We start from the raw sequence: 14,301 nt of genomic DNA on the forward strand, positions 1-14,301 counted from the left end.
GAATTTTTTCTTTTGTTTTCTTAAATATTTCTAATATCCTTTACATGTATAATGGATGTAAAATTGTAAAAAAATAAAAATAACCTAATTCATGAGGGATGTAGAATGATCATTGACCATAACATCAACATATAAATTAAGGAGCTTAGCTGAGATTGGGTGGCAGAGCCGGTGGCGGGAGGTGGGTATGGTGCAGGGCAGACTTATACGGTCTGTGCCGGGACTGGTGGTTGGGAGGTGGGGATGGTGCTGGGCAGACTTATACGGTCTGTGCCAGAGCCGGTGGTGGGAGGCGGGACTGGTGGTTGGGAGGCGGGGATAGTGCTGGGCAGACTTATACGGTCTGTGCCCTGAAAAGGACAGGTACAAATCAAGGTAAGGTATACACAAAAAGTAGCACATATGAGTTTATCTTGTTGGGCAGACTGGATGGACCGTGCAGGTCTTTTTCTGCTGTCATCTACTATGTTACTATATAAATTATTTTAAATTAATTTTAAAAGGTTTTGAGTCATTTGTGCAATTGGAAAGACGTATGGGTCAATATTGAAAGCGATTTAACCGACCAGAAATGGCTCCTGGATGGTTAAATCTCATGTTCGGGGCTAACTGGTTATATTCAGCAGCACTTAAATGGTTAATGCCACTGAAAATGTCTGGTTAGCACCAGCTATTTTGGGGGCATTCCGGGGGCAGAGTCAGCACTTGGCCGATTAAGGGACCCTTTTACTAAGCCGCGTAGGTGCCTACATGCGCCCAACAAGCACCAATTTGGAGTTACCGCCTGGCTACTACGTGGCCCTTGCGGTAATGTCATTTTTGATGCACATCCGCAAAATAATTTTTATTTTCTGACGTGTGTCAACTATGTACGTCAAGTGGCGTTCTACGCACGTAGGTCATTACCATCCGGTTAACGCGTGAGACCTTACCACTAAGTCAATGGATGGCAGTAAGGTCTTGGACCCAAAATGGACGCGCGGCAATTTTTATTTTGCTGCATGTCCGTTTCGGCAAAAAGTTTTTAAAAAGACATTTTTTTGCAGGCGTGCTAAAAAATGGATCTGTGCGTGCTCAAAACCCACGCCTATACTACCACAGCCCATTTTTTCACGCAGCTTAGTAAAAGAACTCCTAAGTGACCAGGGAAATCGCATGTTTTTCATGCAGTGTCCCATAGTCAGTCAAGTTCTGAATATCAGGGGTCCTTTTACGAAGCAGTGGTAAGCTCAACGTGGTAAGTTCCGTCCCCCAGCATGCGCCATTTCCGCCGCTGCAAAAATATTTCTATTTGAATATTACTATTTTAATATTACCCACACTGTTCTTTAACTTCATTTCCCATCTAGTCCTGCCTAATTATGCTCTCACCTATCCACCCTTAATTATTTGTTTGTCCTTGAGATAGTCTAAATCCTTGGTGACTGCCAGATTAGCGCGGGAGCCCTTACCACCAGCTCAGTGGGTGGTGGTAATGCTCCCCTGCAAAATGGCCGTATGGAAAGTACTTCACTTGCACGGCCATTTCTTGAAAAAAAAAAAACAAAGACCTTCCTTTTGCCTGCTGCGGTAAGAGGGGGCCTTGGCGTGCATCATAAACACGCACCGCAGCTTCGTAAAAGGACCCCTTAACTGGCTTTGCTTTAGCTGGCTCCACAAACCTGGAAATCCAGTGGCAAAGCCCAGAAGTGGCCCTACATTGAATTTCCAGGTTAACAAAGTCTTGAGTGCCGTCGGCTGAATATCAACCCCGTAGATTTTATCTTGCATGCATCTTCTGCTATTTGCATACCTTTTGTAACTCAACTAAATATTTTGGGTCTTATTATTATTATCGCTCATCTTTTTATTTTCTTTCCTCTTCAGTTTATCACATGAAGAGCACACGCATAGCCATCCGCTCTATGGTCATGGTGTATGCAAATGGCCAGGGTGTGAAGCCATATGTGAGGACTTCCATTCATTTCTAAAGTGAGTACTGTACCTGCTTTGCCATCTGGCTGTCCTATTTTCTCAAGGTTGCCCTATGCACAGTAGCAGCTGAAACCATTGTTGACTTTCACCATGATAAAGACCAGCTGCTTTGGAAACATTTGTTTCTATTAATACATAAAACCAAATTCTTAGACGTGTATGTTCTGCATGGCGAACAATAAGGAAAGATTTGCTGTTTTTTTTTTTTTCCTTTCAATGCCGCCCTACCAGATGTTTAGAAGTCTGATTGTTGCTCGATAACATGTTTTGCATGTTGCAGGGGGCTCCCTGGAGACTCCTGTTAATATATATCTGTGTTTTATTTTTAGAACAGTCTCTTTGCATCTCAGCTTAGCAGAGCCCCCCTTGATAAGAAATTAGTACCTCTAAGAAGTTTGTTGATGAGATATCAATACTTTGGTTGCCGAATGCGTATCTTCGTGAGTGAGTGTGGGGCTTGCAGTACTTGATGATAACTTTCTGCATTCCCTACATAAGTATCTTCTTAAAAGGGAAGAGAGAAAGTTGACTCAGAATTGTGAAAAAAAACATGATTTGATTAGCCTAGTAAGTTGTAGCACTGTTCATTTGTTGGCAAAATACAGTGTTGTCCTTGAGTGTTGAGGTATTTTCATCATCTAATCATGGTATTTTAAGCCCCGATGCTTGTGAAGGCAACAGGAGGGTTAGGATAGGGTCTTATAGCAATTGTGCATGCTGGGGTTTGGTGGCGTCCCATACTGATAAAGGACAGGAATGGGCCTATTTATTAACAGATCTTTCAGGATGTATTTCGTAAATCCGTGTTTAATGTTGTAGGGCCTAAACTATGGAATGGGCTCCCTTTGGATCTCCAAGTGGAGTTTTCCCTTTAAAATTTTAAATTAAGGTTAAAAACATACTGATTCAGGTGTATGAACTTCTTTTTGTCCCTCTCAGCTTGCACTGAGGATCATAAGATAGTGAGGGTCGTGACCTGTGAGACCTTTGGTGAATGTCTTTTTTTTTTTTTTCTATCCTGTTTTTACTGGATTTCTTTTCTCTCTATATAGTTTTATTGTAAACCGCTTGGATGGCTTGTCTTACAAATGGTGTAACAAATAAAAGAAACTTTGATCCTTAAACTTGCATTAAGGTTGTCACATAAACGCATGTAAAAGACGAGGCCTCTGTTGTAGTGGTTTTGGGTAAGAGGCGCAAGTACCTGAGTGAGCCATCCCTTCCCCCTTGTTTTACCCCACCTCCTTTCCTTTTGAAATTGTTGTAGTTCATGCCACCTACCTTCCTCTGTTCCTTCGTTTGACATTTTCTGTTGCTCTCTTCAACTTTCTTATTATGTCTGTCTCCATATGATGTTAGATTGTAAGCCGCTCTGATGGTTCTGCAAAGGGTGAGATAGTAAGTTTTGAATAAACTTGCAATGTGCGGAGAAACAACTGTCAAGTTAATACACGTTATTACACATTGAAAGCAAAGACTGTTAGCATGGAAGTCTCTCAAATTTCCGCAGCGACAGCTTGCCTTTCAATTAATGCCCATTAACCCCTCTGCACTGCCTGTCCTGCCCCTTTTCTGTTCCTTCCCAGCATTTAAACGTAATAATTAAAAATAAAACAAAACATAGAAAAGAAAATGTATTTTTTATTGGACTAACAATATGTTATCTTTTTCTTTTCTATATTTTGTTTTATTTCTATTTATTACCTTTAAAAGTATAACATGGCTACTGCACCACTTTAGTTCGCCCCCTCTCGGGTACTCCGTTCTGTAGATAAATCTCTCTTACCTGTCCCCTTCTCCTCTACTGCTAATTCCAGGCTCCGTTCCTTTTATCTTGCTGCACCTCACGCCTGGAATAGACTACCTGAGCCTGTATGTCTAGCCCCATCTTTGGCCGTTTTCAAGTCCAAATTTAAAGCCCACCTCTTTACCACTGCTTTTGATTCCTAACCACTACTCACTTGTCCTGTCCTTTTATCCTCACCTCTTTATTCCCTTACCCTTATTGTTCTGTCTGTTTACCTGTCTTATCTAGATTGTAAGCTCTTTGAGCAGGGACTCTCTTTTGTGTATGGTGTACTGCACTGCACATGCCTTGTAGCGCTATAGAAATGAGAAGTAGTAGTAGTAGTAGTTTAAATACAATTCTGTATCAGGAGTTTTAACATGCAGTAATTAGTTTTATACTCCTGTTAAGGAATTTTTAATAGCCATTAATTGTGCCATATTTTCCCACAGCCAAAGCATTTTCAAAGGGGGTGATGGACGTCTTTCAAGGGGGAAGTCTGAGGAAGGGAGGGGGATGCAATACAGATACTCTACATGTTATTGGGTGATATCTTTGCACAGAGGAAGGAGGACACGCAGGGCTCTCTTCTGTTTGTTCAACTCTGTCCTTAGCGGCTCCTTGCTCCTGGACAGGGCCGTGCCTAGGGTCTCTGGCGCCCCCCCTGCAGCCTATCAGTTGGCGCCCCCCCTGCAGCCTATCAGTTGGCGCCCCCCCTGCAGCCTATCAGTTGGCGCCCCCCCCTGCAGACTATCAGTTGGCGGCGGCGCCCCCCCCCCCCCCCCCCCCCCCCGTGAAAATGATCGCTCACCACTTGCCACACTGACAGGAATTGTCAGCAATATTCTTAGAAACAAATTGCTATACATTGCAAAATAAGATAGCAGATGTAAATTCTCAAAGTGGACATATTCCAAACACTAAAATGAAAATAAAATGATTTTTTTTCTACCTTTGTTGTCTGGTGACTTTTTTTTTCTGATCATGCTGGCCCAGTATCTGATTCTGCTGCTATCTGTCCTCTTAACTCCGTTTCCAGGGCTTCCTTTCCATTTATTTCTTTCCTTTCCTCCTTTCTTCTTCATTTCTGGTCCTCAGCTTCTGCCTATTTTCTTCATCCATGTGCAGTTTTTCTCCTCTCTTCCTTTTCCCTCATTTCATCTCCTTCATCTCTCTTCCCTCCCCTCTATGTCCAGCAATTTCTCCTCTCTCCCTGAGCCCTGCCCTCCCAATCCATGCCCATCCATGCTCCTCTGTCCCCTGCCCCCTCCATTCATCCCTTTCCAGCAATTCCCCTCTCTCCCCGAGCCCTGCCCTCCCAATCCATGCCCATCCATGCTCCTCTGTCCCCTGCCCCCTCCATTCATCCCTTTCCAGCAATTCCCCTCTCTCCCCGAGCCCTGCCCTCCCAATCCATGCCCATCCATGCTCCTCTGTCCCCTGCCCCCTCCATTCATCCCTATCCAGCAATTCCCCTCTCTCCCCGAGCCCTGCCCTCCCAATCCATGCCCATCCATGCTCCTCTATCCCCTGCCCCTCCATTCATCCCTTTCCAGCAATTCCCCTCTCTCCCCGAGCCCTGCCCTCCCAATCCATGCCCATCCATGCTCCTCTATCCCCCTGCCCCCTCCATTAATCCCTATCCAGCAATTCCCCTCTCTCCCTTCCATGACCCCCCCTCGCATCCATGCTCCTCTCTCTCCCATGTCCCAGCCTGGCCCGCCCTCTTCTCCCCCCCCCCCTTTGCATCCATGCTCTCGTTTCTCCCCTGCCCTCAAGCTCCCATTGTTCAACTGCCCACCCTCTTCTCTCCCCCCAACATCCCTTTTCTTTTTTTTTCTTTTTAAATTTACCTCCGTGGCAGTTCCGGCAGCGCTGAGCGCAGCGTCAGGGAAGGAGGCGGCGCTCCCGACGTCTAGCCTTCCCTTCGTCTAGCCTTCCCTTCGCTGTGTTCTGCCTTCTGACGTCATCCTTGACGTCAGAAGAAGGCGGAACACAGCGAAGGGAAGGCTAGACGTCGGGAGCGCCGCCTCCTTCCCTGATGCTGCGCTGCCGGAACCGCCACCATGGAGGTAAATTTAAAGAAAAGGGATGTTGCGGGAGGGCGAGCGAGGTGAGCATGTTGCGGCGGCGCCCCCCCCAGAGGGAAGCGCCCCCCTGCCATGCTTACCTCGCTTACCGTGTTAGCACGGCCCTGCTCCTGGAAAGCAGAATTATACAGTTTGTGAGATTGATCACGAGTTGTGATGCTCATTTGCCGCGGAAGTCACTAACCCTGCATTGCTGAATTCTGCAGATCAGCAAATCCCGCAGCGAACTAAGCTTTGATAAAATGCTATATTTTAGCACAGCTTAACAACTGTCCCTCTTAGTTTTTCCTCCCAAATAGCAAGCCTGAACTAAATAGTGTTAGCATGTATATTCAGATAGTGGTGCTGAATATGCAAAACTTGGGTCTCCTGAATATAGAAAGGCCATTCGTTTACCTAGACTTATGAACCTGCTTTTCATGCAATAATGCTGAAAAGTGCTCAGCACACAACGCTCCCCTCCCCCCACCTAAACTTCACCCCATGTTCCTCTAATTTTGGTGCCTAATGACATTGGGCTCCTAAATTAAGCTGCTCAGCCTGGGTTAGTTTTCAAAAGGGCCTATTTAGGAAAAACCTTTATAAAACCACCCATTTATTTCCTTATTTTTCTCCATTTAGGTTGCTGTTTTTAGTATCACTTTGCTTAAATCTATCAGCCAAGTGTCGTCCTGGACAGTTGTATCAGTTAGAAGCAAACTGATGCCAACAGGTGTTTCACAGTGACCCCCCCCCCCCCCCCCCCACCGCCACCACCACCACTTTTCACTGCAAATTGCTCACATAGCATCAAAACTATTTGATATAAATATCATTGCAACTTTTTATAACTTTAGTCCCCTTATTTGTCTAACTCCTTCTACTCTGTCTTACCTGTTATATGTTCCACCTTCACTTATACCCTGTGCTGTTTTATTGTGTTTGTTGTCATAAGTACATAAGTAATGCCATACTGGGAAAAGACCAAAGGTCCATCGAGCCCAGCATCCTGACCCTGACAGCAGCCAATCCAGGTCAAGGGCACCTGGCAAGCTACCCAAACGTACAAACATTTTATACAAGTTGTTCCCAAAATTGTGGATTTTTCCCAAGTCCATTTAGTAGCGGCCTATGGGCATTGTAAGTTGCATACTTTAGTTTTAATGACTGCACTGTTTTCACGGCAGTATGCTACTCTAGCTAACTTTTGGATGTACAGTCTTTTATAAAGACTGCTTCTTTTTATCTTTTAGCGTCTTTTAGAAGTTTATTTACAACAATTGGGTTTGTCATCTACATTAAGACTCCTGAAGCAGGCACATCACCGAAACACGGTGACGTGTCGAGTCATGAGTCATCATTTTTAAGGAATAAATTGTGTATGACTTCTCCCGTCGCCTTGGAATCCTTGAATGTGCCTCGTGGACTCCGCTACTCTTTTCTCTGACAAGTAGCTTACTTTGAATATTTTTTTTCCTGTTGTTGTTGTCTATTATCTGTGTTTAGACTGAAATTGTTGTATACCGCCTCTGGGTGAATTTCTGCACAAAGGCGTTAAAGAAATCCTAATAAATAAAAACAAAGCTGTGGTGCAATGCTCTTGGGGGAGGGGGGGTCCTTTTGCGAAGCAATGGTAAGCCCAACGCGGGCTTAATGCTCACTAAAAAGGAAGTACCACTGGGCTACAGCAGCCTGGCGAACGTTCCCTCTCCCAGCAAACGCTATTTCCGGCGCTGCAGAAATATTTCAATTTTTGTAGCGCTGGTGTGTACCCAGCGGTAATCACGCAGTGCTGCAATCTGCTTGATTACCGCCGGGTTAGTGCGTCTGCCCTTACCGCCACCTCAATGGGTGGTGGTAAGTGCTCTCCCCCGAAATGGCTGCGCGGCAGGTGCTTCACTTGCCGCATGGCCATTTCTTGGAAAAAAAAAACCTGCCTTTTGCCTGTTGTGGAAAAGGAGGCCTCGGCACGTGTAAAAAAAAAAAAAACATACGCCAGCGCAGGCCCCTTTTACTGCAGCTTCATAAAAGGACCCCTTGCACTCCTAGTTAATTATGGGTAGTAGATGTGCTATTTTTAAAGGGGAATAATGAAACAGGCTTTACTATTTTTTTTTTTTTGGATGTATGTAAGAGCTTTGCATCACTACATTGCAATTCAAGTCAAGTAGTTTTGATGATGTGTCCTGAGCAATTTGAATAGTGAAAAGGTGGTGGTGGGGAGAAGTGGGGTGTTCTGTTTCATTAAACTTAGGAAAAACACCTGCTGGCCTCATTTATCCTCTGATACAACTGTCCATGATAGCACACTTGATTGTTGATTTTGCCCTGCCCCCCCCCCCCCCCCCCGCCACCAACCCCTTCGTGCGTTGTACGTGCAAGACGTCAGACTCACAGAAACAGAAGCCTGCCCTTGCAGATCAGCAACGCGGCCGTGCCTGAGAAGAGGAATTCGGCTAGCGGGGGTTGGGGACCCCCGCCAGCAAAAGTACCCGACAGCAGTGGCAGGGGAGGGTTGGCGGCAGGAAGAGGGGGTCAAAAGGGTTGGTGCCGGGGGGGGGTCAAAGGTGGTGGTTGCAATGGGGGGGGGGGGGGGTCGGCGGCACCAGGGGGGGCTGAAATGTGCACCCTCTCCTAGGGCTCTTGATCCTCCTCCCGCCGAAGTCTGGCTACGCCCCTTATTTTTGCTAGCTTTAAAGTAGTGTAATAAGACAGGCTTTCCTGTTTTGTTATTTGTTTGTTTTTTTGTATCTTTGTAGCTATGTTTTGGTTTTGTTTTGTTTTTTAATTTGGACAAGAATGAAACCGAGTGTATCTTCCAGTTATGTGTAGGAGAGATTGATGATGTGGTATGTGATCAGAGCTAGTCAAGAGTGTTGATCTGCTCTTTTGTTTTTCTCCTTTATGCCGTCATTCAACATTCTGACCAAAATACATTTTGCAAGATTTCACACACCTGCTGCTGGCTGCAAAACTTACATAAGTATCACCGATACTAGATCAGACAGAAGGTCCATCAAACAAACCCAGTATCCTGTATCTAACAGTGGCCAGTCCAGGTCACAAGAAGATCCCAAAAGAGTAAAACAGATTTTCCATTACCTAGCTTCCCACTATTCCAGAACCTTTGGGATAGTTGTAGAAATGTAGAAACATGATGGCAGATGAAATTTTGGGCCTACTCTTTGTGCTCAGATCACCCTAACTCAACCATCGGGCCACATCACTGATGCACTTATCTCATAAAAGCAGGCATGCATGTTTTTTGTGGATGACATTTAACGTGAGCAAATGCAAAGTGATGCATGTAGGGAAGAAAAACCCAAACTATAGCTACACGATGCAAGGTTCCAGGAAAAGAATCGAAGTATTATCGTTGAAAAACTCTGTTCATTTTGCAGTGGCGGCTAAGAAATTACTAAAATATTAAGAATTATTAAGAAAGGAATGGAAAAGAAAACTGAGAACATTATAATGCCTTTCTATTGTGCAACCACACCTTGGATATAGTATGCAGTTTTGCTCACTGGATCTCAAAACAGATATATTTGAGTTAGAAAAGGTTCAGAGAAGGGTGACAAAAATGATAAAGGGGATGGGTCGACTTACTTGTGAGGAAAGGCTAAAGCGGTTAGGGCTCTTCAGCTTGGAGAGGAGACTGCTGAGGGGAGATATGATAGAGGTCTATAAAATACTGAGTGCAGCGGAACGGGAAGACAAGGACTCAGGGAGGGTCAAACAATGAAGCTGCTAAGTAGAAAATTTAAATCAAATAGGAGAAATGTCTTCACTCAATGTGTAATTAAACTCTGGAATTCATTGCCAGACAATATAGTAAAAGCGATTAATTTAGCAGGGTTTTTAAAAAAATCTTGGACAAATTCCTACAGATAAAGTCCTTAAGCCATTATTAACATGGACTTGGGAAAATCCACTGCTTATTCCTGGAATAAACAAAAATCTGTTTACTTGTTTGGGATCTTGCCAGATACTTTTGACCTGGATCGGGCACTGTTGCAAACAGGATACTGGGCTTCATGGACCTTCGGTCTGACCCAGTATGGCAATTCTTATGTTCTTATGTACTTTATTTATTTAGATAAAGTCAATGTGCTACCTGTGGGGCACATGCCTGGCAGAGCGGTTTGCAATTACAGTGGAGGAGTGGCCTAGTGGTTAGGGTGGTGGACTTTGGTCCTGGGGAACTGAGGAACTGAGTTTGATTCCCGGCACAGGCAGCTCCTTGTGACTCTGTGCAAGTCACTTAACCCTCCATTGCCCCATGTAAGCCGCATTGAGCCTGCCGTGAGTGGGAAAGCGCGGGGTACAAATGTGACAAAAAAAATTTTTTTAAATAGACAAAAGAAGCAGACAGAAGGGTAACAGGAAGTAAAGACAGGGAAGGAAAGGAGGTAGAGAAAGGTAGCTGTCCATGTAGAGGAATACAGAAGAGCAAAATCCCATTTGCCTAGGACCTAATGGCTACTGGAGGGACCATTAGAGTAGAAAGTTTCAAAGTGTATCTGGGCAGGAAGTGAGTTCCACAGTTGAGAACCCCTAGGCAGTTTTATAAACACCTGCTTGAGGAGGTAAAACAGTGTTCTGTATGTCCAAGTCGATTATAAAATTGTCCCCTTCATTTCTCAGCGTCTGCCAGCAGTTAGAGAGCACCAGTGCTTTATACCAGTTCTTTGGTATTGTCATATGGTACCAGAAAATGCTGAATGAAATTAGTTCTCTCCACTGTAACCCCCACCCCCCTCTAGCTAATCTCAGCAGTAGCAAACCCCAGGAATTCCCTGGCATGCTGGGTGAACTGGGTGAGAGTGGGCGCAGCCCGCTGCTTGCTGTTGCCAGAATTAAGTATGTGAGGGCCCCAGAAACAAAGCAAAGGAGTCTGGGAAATGTAGAAACAAAGATACAGAGCACTGACATAATTTGAAATAAAAAAGAGCCGGCTTCTCACATTTTCAAGACAGCAGTGGATTAACAGAAAACCTGTGGAAACACTGAAAAATAAACTGCTTATAAACTTCTCTCCCCCCCCCCCCCCCCCCCCCCCATTAGAAACAAAGTAGTGCTGTCTGCAACAAGAATTTCCAAAGTGCTCTCTGCAATGTTTTCACAAGTGTTTTTATCATGGTAACATCTTGTTTACTTTAGTTGACTGCCTAAAACTACTTTAAACTTGTTAAGAAAACATTTCGTGAAAGCTCTACAAAGAGGCTTTTGTTTAGCAGCAACTGTGAGGCTGCACAGCTCACAAAGGTGTTAACTTTCAACCCCTTAAGCACTTCCACATGGAATTCCTGCAACTGTGTTTGTGGTTTTGGAAAAAAAACAAACGTGTATGCTAAAGAGATCAGGTATATGTTAATACACGTTGAAGAAGGCCGGAAATCATAAATTGTTTCAAATGCATTAATTGCTATCATTTAATTTCAAGTGTGTTCAGGAGCAAAATTACCCACTGTTAGCTGTACTGTAGAAAGAGTAGCTGGTGTAAGCAAGACTGAAGGATGTCGATTTTTCTGTTTGAGATCTTGTTGGCAGACTAGGCATTTTGGAAGGGGGATGTAAAAGACCCTACTGGGAAAGTGATCCATGCCGTTAATCCATTACTTGCAACTATAATGAAGACCACGGCTTCTTCCACAATTAAATCAGTGCATTGTTTAAACATGTTGACTCTTCTAGATAAAAGGATTCTTTTTTTTTGTTGTTTTTGCCATGGGTTTTGTTACTGTTGTGGCGTTATTAATTTAGTTTGAAACCAGTTGTTGCAACATTGATGATAACCTCCTTAAGGCATTGCACAGACGTTCAAGACACTTCCAGTAGTTCCTTGAACTTGGATGTACTAAGCACGCTTTCCATGGACAGAAAATGGGAAATGTCAAGGCGCAATTCGGTACCTGGATTCCTAATGTTCGATGTCACGTGTACACGTGTAAGTGCCGGGGCGCTATTCTATAACATATCGCCCCAAAGTCGCTTAGAGGTGAATGCTGTATATTGCGTTGACAAAAGCCGTGCTTAAAGTTGGTCTCGATTTATAGAATAGTTCTTACACCTGGGAATCGCAACTAAGTTTAGGTGCAGCCATTTGCACCAACTTGAAACATGGTGCAAACGTACGTTCCTAAATTAGGCATATATCAGTGGAGGAGTAGCCTAGTGGTTAGTGCAGTGGACTTTGATCCTGGGGAACTGAGTTCGATTCCCACTGCAGCTCCTTGCGACTCTGGTCAAGTCACTTAACCCTCCATTGCCCCTGGTACAAAAAATAAGTACCTGAATATATGTAAAGTGCTTTGAATGTAGTTGCAAAAACCTCAGAAAGGCACTATATCAAGTCCCATTTCCCTTTCCCTATTTGAGATTCTAAATGGAATGTTGAGATTCTGTTGCTACTATTGGAGATTCTAGATGGAATGTTGCTACTATTGGAGATTCCAGATGGAATGTTGCTACTATTGAGATTCTGTTGCTACTATTTGAGATTCTGTTGCTACTATTTGAGATTCTACATGGAATGTTGCTATTCCACTAGCAACATTCCATGTAGAAGCCTGCCCTTGCAGATCAGCAACGCGGCTGCGCAGGCTCCTGTTTCTGTGAATCTGACGTCCTGCACGTACGTCAGACTCACAGAAACAGAAGCCTGCCCTTGCAGATCAGCAACGTGGCCGCGCCGGAGAAGAGGACTTTGGCTGGCGGGGGTTGGGGACCCCCGCCAGCAAAGGTACCTGGCGGCGAGAGAGGGTTGGCGGCGGGAGGGGGGTTGAAGGGGTTGGCGGTGTGGGGGGACCAGGGCCAAATCTACGGGGCCCATGCCCCCGTGGCCCCACATAACTACGCAGTGGGAATCAAACCTGGTTCCCCAGGATCTCAACCTACTGCTGACCATCAGGCAGTTCCCTGGAGGGCTCATAATCTAAATTTGTACCTAAGGCAGTGAAGGGTTAAGGAGTCCTTTTACAAAGCCATGGTAAAAAGTGGCCTGTGGGCGTGTCTTTTAGGCGCACGCTGGGCCATTTTTTTTTTTTTTACCATGGCTTGTGAAGAGGCTATTTTTTAATGGGCCGGGAAACGAGACTGCTGTAATATTTACGGCCTGAGCCCTTACCTCCACCCATTGACCTAGCGGTAGGGGCTCATGCGCTACCCCCGTAGTAACCTTGCAGCGCATGCCAGTGTGGGTGTGCTGCCAGTTACCACCAGGAACACCCCTGTGGTAGAAAATAGAAAATAATTTTCTACCGCGGGATTCAGCGCGCACCAAACTTGGCAGTGCGGATTGGGTGCACGTTAGCCCTTCCACGCCTTTCTAAAAGGGCCCCTCAGTGACTTGCAGGATCACAAGAAGCAGAAGAGGGATTTCATTTCCCCTGTTTGTCAACCTAGCACTGCAACCACTAAGCTGCGCCTCAGTTCTGAAATAGAGGAATGGTTTTCACAGAGTTTGTTTGTGATGGAACATATGTATGAAAGTTTATTTATTTATTTGTAGCAATTGTATCCCACATTTTCCCACATATTTGTAGGCTCAATGTGGCTTACATATTATCGGAAGGCGTTTGCCGGCTCCGGTGAGAACAAATACAGAGTGATAGTGTGGTAGGATAAAGTTCATGTAGCGCATTCACATTTAGAGAATGTACATCGGAGGAGTTGAATTATGTCCATTACTTTAATTTTGTTGTGTCGCAGGGATCAGGCATTTAGGTTGGATCAGCGGGGTATGCCTTTTTGAATAGGTTAGTTTTTAGTGATTTCCAAAAATTTAGGTGGTCATGCGTCGCTTTCAAGGCTTTTGGTAGTGTGTTCCAGAGTTGTGTGCTTATGTAGGAAATGCTGGATGCGTAAGTTGATTTGTATATGAGGCCTTTACAGTTTGGCTAGTGCAGATTTAGATATGTTTGTATTGATTTTGATTTAGTGTGGGTGATCCTACATTGTTGTATTAGAGATTTCAGGAACTCTGTGGTTTTGTGTGTGTGTGTGTTTATCACAGTACTCTGATTTAAGTTGTTTGCTGTTGATAGGTTCCACATCCTAATTTGCATCCTTAAAGGATAGCATGACTTAAAGGACAGGGGTGATCTTAGCTCCAATGTCTATTGACAACATTGGCCATATGGTCACTCTATATAACCAAGTTTGAAGCAACAAGTTTGCTTTCATGAAAGTTGTTAAAATCTTTAGAGAATCCTTAATTTTGTTTGCCAGCATTTCATAAATGTATAACTGGTATGTTTTTGAGGAAAATGCTTTATCACTTTCAGTACCTGGGTTAAAGAAATGGTGTGTTGCACTTTAGCCAAGGTGTAAGATGAGATCATCCAAGTTTAGAATATATCATTAAGCTTTGGTTTGGGGGAAGTGGGAGTTTGTCTGGATTTTATTTGTTATAAATATTTTGAGTTCATACGGCATTTTTCAAGTTTCAGATTTTCATATGGTGTACCA

The 14,301-nt window shown here is 44.3% G+C and overlaps 1 protein-coding gene across 15 annotated transcripts in view; it reads left to right on the top strand.

Annotated features, from left to right (window-relative positions):
• FOXP1 (forkhead box P1) overlaps positions 1-14,301 on the top strand; it is an 801,754-nt gene that overhangs the window by 685,074 nt on the left and 102,379 nt on the right. For all 15 annotated transcript variants that reach the window (XM_030208061.1, XM_030208060.1, XM_030208059.1 and 12 more), the window contains one exon: positions 1,867-1,971. In XM_030208061.1, coding sequence (XP_030063921.1) covers positions 1,867-1,971 — 105 coding nt within the window. The remainder of the gene's footprint in view (positions 1-1,866; positions 1,972-14,301) is intronic.

This window comes from Microcaecilia unicolor, chromosome 6, assembly GCF_901765095.1.
Source record: "Microcaecilia unicolor chromosome 6, aMicUni1.1, whole genome shotgun sequence".
NCBI classification, from domain to species: domain Eukaryota; kingdom Metazoa; phylum Chordata; class Amphibia; order Gymnophiona; family Siphonopidae; genus Microcaecilia; species Microcaecilia unicolor.